The sequence below is a fragment of the Gossypium hirsutum genome, chromosome A05 (genome assembly GCF_007990345.1).
Source record: "Gossypium hirsutum isolate 1008001.06 chromosome A05, Gossypium_hirsutum_v2.1, whole genome shotgun sequence".
NCBI classification, from domain to species: Eukaryota; Viridiplantae; Streptophyta; class Magnoliopsida; order Malvales; family Malvaceae; genus Gossypium; species Gossypium hirsutum.
This window is the reverse complement of record NC_053428.1, coordinates 9,044,283-9,057,150: the sequence shown is the minus strand read 5'-3', so window position 1 is coordinate 9,057,150 and position 12,868 is coordinate 9,044,283. Positions and strand designations below refer to the sequence as shown.

The window sequence follows — 12,868 nt, the reverse complement described above, 5'->3', positions numbered from 1 at the left end:
TTTTTCTCTTTATTCAATTTAGTCATTTTTCCTAATTATTCTTAATTAAGCTAAATTCACTTAGTTAAAGCCTAATTAAACACACAACTAGACTCGCAAATATTCCTAATCAATATTTATGAACTCGGTTTACTAAGATGGAGGCCCTATAACTCACTTTTTCGGTGCCCGTAAATTTTTAGGTCATTACACTGACACCTTAAAATAAGTTAGGAGCAAATTAGGTTTATATAAATTATTACAATTGAATAAATACGAAATTAGTTTACTTGAAAAATGTTATTTGGTAGAAAACCCTAAATAAGTTAAAAAAAACATATGATAATTCAAAATTTTGATTATGTAGTACACAAAGTTCTCTTGTATCATGTAATAGGATACAATACCATGTGAAAGAATGGAGCTACACACAATCACTAAAACCAAACTCTTTAATCCCAAGACATTCGAATATTCAAAATGTGATTAAAATGACATTTGTTATTAAAAAAAATTATCATATTAACAATATCATCTCAATATAGTATAAAAAATCAATATCAGATAGCATGTTACATATTTCATAACTTCATTAATAGATGGAACTAGGATGATCCAAGCTTTGAAGAGTACATATAAGAAGTTCATGGTAATCTATATACATTCATATTTCGAATGAGACGATGAAAAAAAATTGGCCAAACATAAGGGCGGAACTAGGGGGTTGACAGGGGCCTCGGTCCTCTTAAAATGAAAAAAAATTCCTTTTAGCCCATTTACAACTTATAAAAATTTAAATTAGTATATGGTAAAAGTGCATTTTACCCTCAAATGAAAAAATTGATTTAGTCATTTAAAGATTATAAAAATATAGGCTATTAAAATTATGAAATTGTATTTTTGCTATTGTAAAAATATACAACTTAATTCTGACCCAAAAAAAATATTTTATGACTTTGCTCTTAGGCAAGGTCTAATAGATTAATGAGTAAATGTTAAATGTCAACGAGGGAATAACCCACTAAATGTAGAATGGTAGAGCAATAAGATAAAATTACATATGATATTTTTTTTTATTATTGTTAGTTGCAAATGCATTATCAACTATTTTCATAGATTAACATATGATTATTTAATTTTAATTCTATTATTTATTTAGAATTTTTTTTACAAGTATTATTAATATTTTTATAGTAAATATCATGTTTTAAAACTTTAAAAGGTAAGTTACCTAGTTGATGATCTAAAATTTTTTTAATATTTTCATTTTCGTCGTTTAAATAAAAATACCTACAATTTAGTCTACAATTTAGTCAGGTAGTCAGGAGAGAAAAAATTCATTTTAGTCGCGCAAACCGTTAAATCTCTAAGGCACGCCTCATCATATTTTTGACCCTTTTTTGACCCACCACTACTGTTCATCATCTTCTTCCCCTCCACCCCACCCCTACTTCCACCGTTCTTGTTCTTCTTTCTTTGTTCCCTGATTCCAACCACCACCCCATCTCATTTTTAAATGGGACAAGATTTCAACTCTAAAGTTTACAAGTTGTTCCAATAAACAAAGAGAAAAAACCCGGTTTCTAAGGATTGCAGTAAGATAGGGAAATCAAACCAAAAACCCAGTAGTAAAATCTCAAAAACTAGACAGTGATTCAGCAAGAATACTAAAAGAACATTCTTACTTCACTTCAAATACTAAAAAATAACTCAATTGCTGTTTATCCATTAATATGAAGAAAACCAACAATTGATCCGAAATCAAACTATATATTAAAAATAAATAAAAACCTCGAAAAATTCAGACCACAACCCCCCAAAAGAAAGGATTTCTTTTTCCCCTGTTTCCCACTGCGTGTATGGAAAAAAAGTATGACATTACAGCTAAACTTCAAAAGAAAGGATCAAGGCCAACAATGGCAACACAGGGAAGCAAAATAAACTTATAAACTAAAACACCCCCATCAAGAGATAAAACAACACTCTTACTTGAAACCTGGAGTATGCATATATGAATATGTATTCTTTTATATACATAATAGTCAAATTATGAAATTGTCTATCTATTTTAGACAAAAGACAAAAGATCAAATATAAAATAATAGTTAGCTTTCTGTTGAATGTAGGTTTCCATAAGTGAATAGTAACGATTGCTTCAAAACAAAACGAGAGGCATAGATTTTTGCCTGTCTACTCTTTCTTACAGTTTCTTCAACAGTCGGCCGGAGACTCTCATCTACGATTTTGGTAATGAGTTTCTCGATAAAAACGCGGCGTTCCAATAACATCGACCACATTCCTCTTCCTGTCAACTTTGACATCCTCTTCTTCTTTGGTAGCATCTTTTAAAAGCTTGTGATCGAACAGTGAGGTTCTTAGGCGCTTAAAAAATTATATTGTAATTTTCAATCTGTTAATCAAACACATTTGTAATTCTTTATAATTTCTAGAGATACTAATTACATTTTACGTCCTCTTAATTCAAAATATATGAAAACTAACAAACAAATTACAGTACTCACAACCAAATCATTATTATTTATCATTATAAGTAAGAATGCAAAGGTAATATTCAAAAAAGAAGAAGCAAAGATTGGCTTTGGATGAGAGGTAAAGTCTGGGTTTACGTGTCTCGATTCTAGTGTATATGCACTTGGCTCAGCTCAGTCCGGCTCTTACAAGTAACAACCGAGCCGCTCTATAGGGATAAGGCGATAAGCTACGGAGAAAGTTCATGTCCCTTTCTGGGTCCCATTGCACAGGGAAAGAAAACCGCGGCACATGGTCTACGCGGAAGTAATGATTCTCTTATCCCACGTGGACTATCTAATTTCGGAGCTGGACGACAAAATATCAAATTTTCTTTCCGTTAATTTTTTTACATGATTATTTATTGTAATTTAATTATCATTTATAAATATAAACTTACAATTCATAAGCAAATATTACACATATAAATTTCGATAATTAATATAATGAAAATGTAAACTGAATCTCAGTTCAGTATTAGATTTAGGGTGAGTTTGGATGGGTGATTGGGTGTTGTGCGTTTAGCTTACTTTTTGTTTTACACTACAGTATTGCTACAGTATCTAATTTCACCGCCACCGCTGTTTTTACACTAACCGCAGGTAAAACTTAGTTAGCGATCGCATGTAGAATCTTGCGTTAAATTCAATTATCCACCGTCCATTGGAGCGTGGGTTATGGGGGCCACAGACAGTGACGAAGGTGCACGTGATCCGCTGGAAGGACAGCTCAGATTTCTAATACACGTGAACTATATATATGATTTTCATCTAGAAGTTCAGTTAAGGCTTTAAGCTGGAAGGGATATATTCAAAGTTTTAATTTTTATTTAAATCCGTTTCAAATGGAGAATCAAATTTACCGGCTTTTTATTTTATTGTAGGCGCTGTTTCTTTTTGGTGGTTGAATTTTTGTCATATGATTCGAAAGCCCATTGAACCCGACAATTTTGAAATTCCGTCCAATTGTTCGCTGGAAATTTCCATATTTCTTACTTGACATCAACAATACTAATATATGGAAAAACTTTGGTGTTTATTTGTATTTTATTGGTAGCAAGTCGTTGTAATTATCATACTAAGTCGATGCAGGGAAATTCCTGTGTTTTCTATTATTGAAGTGGCATTAATTGTATCAAGTTGTGCATGTAGTATCAATTTCTCAAGTCATTAGTATTTCATTTTATTTCATAAATTTTAAAAATAATTTGATATGTGGTATATATAGTGTTGGAATTGACCTAATTAAGCAGCGAATAAATAAAAATTAACGAAAGCAATTGAGAAATTGAACAGATAAATTTAAGTGAAAAAATCTCTCTAAAGAGAATAAAAAATCACTTGTAAATATAATTTTACTATAATGATAAAAGAACAAAAAGTATAAAAAATGAAAATAAAAATTAAACCTCCGAACTTGAAAATAAAAAAGGCTCAAAATTCTTCAAAAATGATATGAGTTCTAATGATTGTAAAGAAACCTATTTATAAACTAAAATTCGACTAAAATAAATAAATAAAATTTAACTGTGAGATTATCTTTTAAATTTAATGAAATATGAGATATACTCAATCTATAATATTAAATTTAACTATTTTTGTAGCATTTCTTTGTCTCGATGCCTGAGCTCCTTTTCAGATGAATTCTGTCTGGAAAAAAAAAATGAAACCAAATCTTAATCTGCTTCTCTGTTATATAGGGTTGAAAGGTTTAATGAATATCATGATACTGCAAAAATTGGCATAATCAAGGCTCATGGCACTGTCTGCATCAGTGACCGTTCTGCAATCATGAAGCATTGACAACCAAATGAAACCAAGCCACATTAATTTATTCATAACTCAAACACCTATAACATACTGTTACTGTTACATCATTTTCAAGGAAAACACAGGTAATATCTCACGTACAAACAAAATACTTCAACACCCTTTGCTTATTTTTCTCCATGCATTACTGAAACCTAGAAACATTTGAAATGTTTTAGCCAGAAATATCGATAGTCTTGACCTGAGGTTTCTTGTCTTCTTTCTTAGGGGCAGTCACAGTTAAGACGCCATCTTCCATGCTAGCTTTAATCTGATCCATCACAGCATTCTCCGGCAACCTGAACCTCCTCATGAACTTGCCACTGCTTCGCTCAATGCGATGCCATTTATCATTCTTTTCTTCTTCTTCTTTGCTTCTTTCTCCACTTATCTGAAGAACCCTACCTTCTTCAACCTCAACTTTCACTTGCTCTTTCTTCAGCCCTGGAAGGTCGGCTTTGATAACATGAGCTTGGGGTGTTTCTTTCCAGTCGATCCTTGCATTAACAATGGCTGCAGTCTCACGTGCTGATGAAGGCACGTTGTTAGCCAATGCGGAACTGAACAAAGGATCCCATACGTCTAAAGAAAATGGATCAAACACATTGGTTCTTCGACCGCCAAAAAGGCTAGGAATGAGTTGGGACATCCTGCAAAACTATGGGAAAAGCTTAACACCCAAACGGAAAATGTCTACGAATCCAGCTACTATTCTTCTTCAGGATGGAACTCGGTTGAGATCGGAATGCTATATATAGAAATGGTTCAAACTGAAAGAGGGTTCTAGTGTTTGGTATTCCGGAATGGAGAATAATGTATAATAGTTTATTAGTTGCAATAGTTTTCAGGTAGTTTCATGGCCTTTCTCCCATTATATTTATTCATCACTAACTTTAGCAAAAGAATAATTGAAATAAATGTTCTTTAATGGATATGATTGCATAGCCTAACTATATATTATTCTTCTACGATATTCTACAACATTCGCTAGATTGTAATATGGAAAATTAGGTACTTTTGAGACTATTAGCCATTTCTGAGCTTTGAAATATAGTTATATAATTTTTTGGCATTTAATATATTTTAGGGTCTAAAATAAATCAATTTTGAGTTTTTTTAAATACATTAAATCTTTTGTTTTTAAAAAATTAAATATGTTAATATTGAGAGAGTAAGAAGAGATCCAAAGCATGATTTTGTTTGCCACCGTTTTATGTACAAGTTATATTCTTCATTTTCTTGCCTTCTTAGTTACCTTAACCTGGGTTGTTGGGTGGCCCAAAATTGAACGACTTAAGTAAGGCAGTGGCCTTATGAGATAAGAAATAGGCTTTAGGTCTTCTAGGCTTTAGCCTAATTTTGCAGCTTATATCTTGTGGTTCATGTTACAGGATTCTTTTCTGAATTTATGGATATCTAATTTGGGTAATTTTTCATGTCTGAAAAATCATAATTTCATATTTATATTTCGGATGCAACATGTGGAATCAGACGTAAATCTTTTAAAGAAAATGAAAATTTTGAGTGGCGTAGTCTGGAGTTTATTAGTTTTGAGCTAGGTATAAATCTGCGTCTTAAAAGGTTCATCCTTGCCATCATGCTCATGCATAAGGGATGATAAAATAGCATATATAAAATAAAAACACCACCAACAGCGTCAATGTTGGAACAACTTACATGAGAAGCCGAAACCAAACACTAGTGTTATTGTGAAACAAGTTAAAAATCCATAGTGAAATATCAACCAAAGTATAGTCTTTTACCAAACAAACTTGAAAACATGATTCAGCTGACAAAGCAGCAATAAAAATCAAACACTCTACCCTTCAAACTTGTAACCATCTTGATTATTGCTACAACAGTTACGTAAAAGATCATGCAAGCCTGAGAACAGGGAAGAGAAAGATTGCATGTAACCTTCCAGGGCTTTAGCATCCACAATATAACTTGTTATGTGAGCGTACAAGCAAACATCAGATCTTCAAATGGTGGAAGATCCATGATGTCCCACACTAATTATTATATTATTTAAAAATCATCAATAATGCCCCTTACTTTTTTTTACTAAACCGATAATCAAAGCTTAATCAATCATTATCATTAGTCTTTTCCATGGGAAGAAAATTAAAAAAAAAAAAAGAAAAGAAAGTAAAAGTGGTAGTTAGATGTTGCATACTTCTTAAAAGAAAAGAGCTTGGTGAAGCAAAATATCTTCAAATATTAGGAATTAAATAACAATTTGAATTTAGGGCTTTGGCAATGCTTGCATCATGTCAGGTGTAGCTTTCAACGATTGATCTGATAGGAAAAACAAAAATATTTATGATACCTGGAGAACAAACAGATGTAATCTTCCATTAAAATAAATGGTTTGAAGCTTATAGATATAGATATAATAGAGGATGATGTTGCTGATGCAGATATCATGTTTATCAAATTTTATATAGTGATGAGGTCACAAATCATACTTAATTAATAACAAATTAATTATAGATTTTTTTCTAAATTAATGTGTTTAGTTGTCCAAATGGATAGAACTTGAACTGAGATATTTATATTAATTATATATTTGAATGAGTCTAAATTTCAAGTGTTAGAGAATATGAGACTTGCGTTTTGAAGCTCCTTAGCTCTAAAATATTGAATCAACCATGTAAACAAATTGACCAGCCGTGAGAAGAAATTAATATTGTTGATGGCAGCCATCGGCAATGTGACATATTTTCTACATGTTATAGTTAATTAAAATTATATTTTACTCAAAGTTTAAGGTGGGAGGTCTCTTTGGCTTATAGTTATACATGTATAAAATAATAGTATTAGGTAATAGGTATAATTTTCTTTGATTGTACATATAAAATGTCATCTAAAACTATATCGTCTTTTATCTTCTTTGACGGTAGGCAAAATCTCACCATCTCTTTTCCAAAAACATTTCTTTCAAACATCAAACTACATATACAAACACATCAAAAAGGGAAAAAAACCAATGATATCAAGAAATCTAAGTTGTAACCTTTCTAAAATCCTAGAAAGGCAAATTTCTTTTAATATTGTAGGTTAAGTTAGTTAAGAATGGGGTTGAAATTGGTATAATAATAATAAAAAAGCATTGTATGGAGCAAAGGGATTCAATAATGAGGATTTTCTACAATGATGGATACAAATATAAAGTGGCAGTAGTAGAAGGCAATCCTTGTGAACCATTAGTCATAAGGGGATAAGCTTCACATTCCATTTGACTGATATGATTCGGGAGTAGCATAGCCATTTGTAGTTGATAATGTGGAGTGAAGAGAGAAAACACATGGCCTCCATAGATAGCTTTGGATCCACACGTAGAGGTTTCTAACTTGGATATGCATATATTATTAATTAGTGTATGATTGATGGGCATTCTCAAAATAGGGAACCCCACCAATAAACAGTGAAACTAAGTGACTTGTTATGGCTTCTTATCTTTAAGCTTTTTTCCCAAAATTATTTCAAATGGACAGTTTGCATTTGTTTTCATTTTCAACGTAATAATTCACATAACTACTGTTTTACTTTTCTTCACTTAAATTAATCTTATAATCGAAGAAGAGAATTTGATACCATTTGTTAATAAGTTGGTTTCATTCATCACTAGTATTAGCTTGAGAATTGAGATTGGTCCCAAATGCTTTGCTTCGGCTTTGACATCTACCCAAGGTTCCAAAATGGTGGTTAAATTAAACAAGTTTTATAAGAGATATTATTTAGCAGTTTATTTAAATATATAAAAAAGAAAATACTGTAATCCAAATTGTAAATACACAAAGGGATAAAAAAATCCCTTCCTTGAAATGTTTTCTTTAGATTGCTTTTTGCTTTTTGCTTTCTGGGCGAAAAAGAATGCTTATACTATACAAAATGTACATTCCGTTTAAGGAAATTAGCCTTTACACAACAATTAAAAAACAATGGAGTAATAAAACTTTTATTTACATTTTTTTACTGTTTAATTTAGTAATGAAGTTTCTTTTCACGGGTTAAACGACGCCGTAATTTTGTCTTTCGACACACACTGTCATTGTCTATTTGGTAAAAGATAATAGGAGGGAATTGACTTGACAGTGACCAGTAGACCGAAGACAAATCGATAAAATTTTACAATGAGGGTATTTTAGGTAATAGAACCTTAACTTTGACTTACTCGCTGCTACTTTATTGGCTGAACAATTCGCTTTCTTTATTTAATCAACCTATCCTCCCCTTTTTACCCTTTACAATCGTACGGCTAGAGCCCACTTATAAAAGAAATCTACGGCTGAGATCTTTCATTTGGATTTTATGTACAATAATCTAATTTGATATATCTGATAACTGCCTGACAACTTCGTCCCCGTAGCTGACACGGGCAGCTCTTACTTGTCTCTTCGGGCAGCTAAAAAGAAAACTCCAACATTTATAAAAAAGGAAAAACTAAAAACTAAAATAGAAAAATACTTTTTTTTTCTTTAAAATTTTTTTTCCCATCACTCGCTTTTAAAGGCAAACTACTTGAATATGAATTTTTTTTTGCTAAATTAAGAGAGGCCAGACCACTACCCGCCACCACAGGAGGGCGTCGCCGGCGACGGTGGTGAAGGGTCGTAGGAAGTGTAAAGCCCGTTTTGTTATCTTAAAAGATGGGTCAAGGGCTGAGTTGTGGAGCGAGTCAAGAGAATGTATTGTTTAGTGCAGTTCAAGTTGGAGACCTTGAAACTGTGGAAGCTTATGTAAAGAGAGAATCCAATCTTTTACATCATACGACTGTTTATGATCGCCACTCTGCTCTTCATATAGCTGCTGCTTATGGCCAGATCGAGGTGGGTAGTCCTTCTGGAAGTTTTTGTAAGATAGCTTTTTGAATTAAGTTTTGTTCTTTTTAACTTCATTTACCTTAGTTTTGAGCTGTTGAATCCATATTTGGTTTCATTCGCTTGATGGGTAGATGAATTTTGTTTTGGTAGATTTTGGCTATGCTTTTGGAGAAATCCGTGAACCCGGACTTAGTGAATCGTCAAAAGCAGGTCATTTTTTTTTCAAAGTTGTGTTTTCTTTTTGGTTATATAATCTTTACTTAGTTCTTTCCCCCTTTTCAATGGGTTTAGACTCCCCTTATGTTGGCTGCAATGCATGGGAATATCTCTTGCGTGAAGAAGCTGATTGAAGCTGGGGCAAATGTGAGCCATTATTTTTTTATTTTTCTTTAAGTTACAATCTAATGCATTATGTGTGCTGGAAATATAATAAAAATTGTTTTGAATGGTCTTATATATGCTTTTCAGATCTTAATGTTTGATTCAATTCATGGAAGAACTTGCTTGCACTATGCAGCCTATTATGGTCACTCTGACTGCCTTCAGGCTATTCTCTCTGCTGCTCAATCTAGCCCTGTTGCTGTTTCATGGTGAATTTTATAAAAAAAAAAAATCCAAATCCATTTTGATTAGTTGGACTATTGATCTCAGTTTACATCATGTTTTATTTTTGGATCGGATTTGATATCAGGGGATATGCACGTTTTGTGAATATAAGAGATGCCAAGGGAGCTACTCCCTTGCACTTAGCAGCTCGTCAAAGGCGGCCTGATTGCGTACATATCCTGTTAGACAATGGTGCTCTTGTTTGTGCTTCAACTGGTGGATATGGGTAATAGTGCTGTGAAACTCTTGATCATAATTGTTTTTTTGCCCCCAGTCTTTCTACAGATGAAAATGACTGAAAATATGTTCATTTTCAGTTGTCCAGGAAGCACACCTCTTCATTTAGCTGCTAGAGGTGGATCTCTTGATTGCATCCGCAAGTTGTTGGCATGGGGTGCGGACCGTCTTCAAAGAGATGCATCCGGGTATAGTTTGGTTTCATTTTATGTATCTAGATTTTTAAGTTGCTACCTTATCAAAGTTCTATTGTTCATGTAAGGTGCTATTTGGGCTGTAAGTTTTGAGCTTTTGTTGTATATATATGTTTTTGTTTCGGCTTATAACTATGTTTTGTTACGTTGGTATGTTTACAGGAGAATACCTTATGTAGTTGCTCTAAAGCACAAACATGGGGCATGTGCAGCTCTGCTAAATCCTTCATCAGCAGAACCTATTGTCTGGCCGGCACCTTTAAAGTTTATTAGTGAGCTTAATGAGGAGGCAAAAACACTATTAGAACAAGCCTTAATGGATGCAAACCGGGAAAGAGAAAAGAACATCCTGAAGGGAACAGCTTACTCAATTCCATCACCTTCACAATCTGATTCTGGGTTAGATGACAATATCTCTGAGGTAAAATATCAAATATGTCTTCCTTGAAATGATTGCATTGCTTTTTCTTTCACATTTCTAACTCCCAACCAAATAAAATTCATTAAAACCTTTTATTTTGATTCCTAGGGGCAATTCTTGAATATTTCAGGTTGATTCATAGCTCAACTAGTCCGGTTTTTTGTTCATAGTTAGTGTTCGTTCATAGTTAGTTTTCCTTGTCAGAAGTAATTTGTGTATAAACTTTTTGTCTTTGCTTGAGATCCCTACCATTCAAAGTCGTGCCGCCATCAATGGCTTTAATTCTTCTTAGTTTTCTTTATGATTATATGTATGGAATAATAGACTGGTCCATGACCCTAGGTTTCCGTTTTGGTCCTCACACCAATTAGTACAGTCCCTGTCAAATTGAGATGCTATTCAAGGTCTTGAGTTTAGTGGTCTACAATTTACAGAATACACTTTTTTTTGAAACTTTAGAATGCTCTAAAACCTATATTAGCCCACTGTAATCCATTTTTGGTTTGACCCTATGATTTATCAGTTGTCTGCTAGGTTTTTGTTATTGAATAAATTGTGAAAGATTGTATTTTCCTTTAGTATGTGAACTATTTATAACAATTGGATGTTGGCTGTAACGGAGCTAATATATTCTCCCGGAAATATTTTATGTAGGCTAGTGATACTGAACTATGCTGCATATGCTTTGAGCAAATCTGCACAATTGAAGTTCAAGACTGTGGTCACCAGATGTGTGCACAATGCACACTGGCATTATGCTGCCACAACAAGCCAAACCCTACAACTGCAAGTCTAACACCCCCCGCATGCCCCTTTTGCCGGAGCACCATTGTCCGATTGGTGGTAGCCAAGATAAAGAATCATGATGATGTGGATCATGACATCGGAGAGGTTAGTTCCTCAAAGCTGAGAAAAACAAGGAAGTCAAGGAATTTTAGTGAAGGAAGCAGTAGCTTCAAGAGCTTATCTGCAGTTGGTTCATTCAGCAAGATCAGTGGCCGAGGCTCCGGAAGGATTGCTGCAGAAAATGAATGTATTGATAAGCCTTGAAAAAACATGGGTTGTCAGTCAAGGACATTCTCTTTCACACAATGGGAGAAAAATCGAGCAATCATGGTCAGTGCTAGACCCATTAGTTATATATGTTAGATGGAAGGGAGGTCCATATGTAGATTTTGGGGGAAAATAAGCGAAGGAAATAAGTTTCATTGACTTGGTAAGTTTGAAAATAGCTTCATTGGGTCCTATATTTGTTGTAATCTTTTGTTTGCTTTAGATTGAAGTGGCGTTGGCCTTATTGAGGGTGTATTAATTTAAATGCCTGAATTAATAGTGAAAAAATATATACCAAAAATAAAAGAAATTCTTTTTTTTTTTTTCTTCACCTTCTGAAAGGCAACTTTCAACATGCTCCAATGGCTACCTCCTAAAACCCACGAGGAAATGTCAAAGGATATATATAGTCTTCAGTTGGTCTTGACACTAACGAAGTCCCATTTTCTATTTTGAAATATATAAATAGAGAAAAGTGTTTGAGATATAATGTATAAAGCAGGATTGGATGTTGATTAGCATGTGATGATGTGTCCATTTCTTAAATAACTTTAGCATCACATTAATACATATAAACATATTTCTTCAAAAATTTGCACGGATCTTTGATTTTTTTTTTTAAAAACCTTTTCTTTTCAGATCATTAAATGTATTGTTGTAATGTCAGACCATTAATTTATAATCCATGAATGAATTTTTAATGTAAAGACAAAGAGGTGGGGAAATTGACGTAGATGGTAATAGTAGTAGGGTCGATGAGTAAAAGAGCGGGCAAATTAATGGGGCAGACACCTAGTTAAGAGCAAGGGTCAATTTTTTGTTGGTATTTTGTTTTTATTCTTTTGTTGTATACAGGACATGTACTGATGTACCAACTTGTTTTTTATGTGCCATGGATTATGGGATGATGATGAATGAAGGATAGGGATGTGAATGGCACGACACATGGCTACAGTTAGACCAACCCCATTCAGCTATGGGGGAAAAAAAATCTTGTTTTAACTAATGAGAATTTTCTTTTGGCACAAAATTAAAATCAGCAAGTAATACAATTACTAGCAGTCAAAGACGGCCACAATTTTCCATCACTGTTGGTTTTGTTTCAGAGTTCAAACTTTTTTTTAGAGAAATGGAACTCATTTTTATTTATTTGTAATGTAAGAATTATCGGTTTCTGTTGAAATATATAATTTTGTTAGAAGAGTTTGAATTTAG

At 33.1% G+C, this 12,868-nt stretch overlaps 2 protein-coding genes across 3 annotated transcripts; one reads left to right on the top strand and one right to left on the bottom strand.

Annotated features, from left to right (window-relative positions):
- Positions 1–4,318: 4,318 nt before the first annotated feature.
- On the bottom strand, positions 4,319–5,290 carry LOC107959105 (18.1 kDa class I heat shock protein). Its single transcript, XM_016895084.2, has one exon. The coding sequence runs from the start codon at positions 4,963–4,965 to the stop codon at positions 4,492–4,494; it is 474 nt and encodes a 157-aa protein (XP_016750573.1). The 5' UTR covers positions 4,966–5,290; the 3' UTR covers positions 4,319–4,491.
- Positions 5,291–8,623: 3,333 nt separating this feature from the next.
- Positions 8,624–11,976, top strand: LOC107959106 (putative E3 ubiquitin-protein ligase XBAT31). 2 transcript variants are annotated; one of them, XM_016895085.2, is made up of 8 exons: positions 8,624–9,148; positions 9,293–9,352; positions 9,434–9,505; positions 9,611–9,732; positions 9,834–9,974; positions 10,066–10,173; positions 10,342–10,600; positions 11,255–11,976. In XM_016895085.2, exons 1-8 carry the CDS (start codon positions 8,969–8,971, stop codon positions 11,648–11,650), a joined length of 1,338 nt encoding a protein of 445 aa, XP_016750574.2. In that variant the 5' UTR covers positions 8,624–8,968; the 3' UTR covers positions 11,651–11,976. The 2 variants fall into 2 exon arrangements, with proteins under 2 accessions (XP_016750574.2, XP_016750575.2); XM_016895086.2 differs by lacking the exon at positions 9,293–9,352 and having other exon boundaries at positions 8,696–9,148.
- Positions 11,977–12,868: the final 892 nt, after the last annotated feature.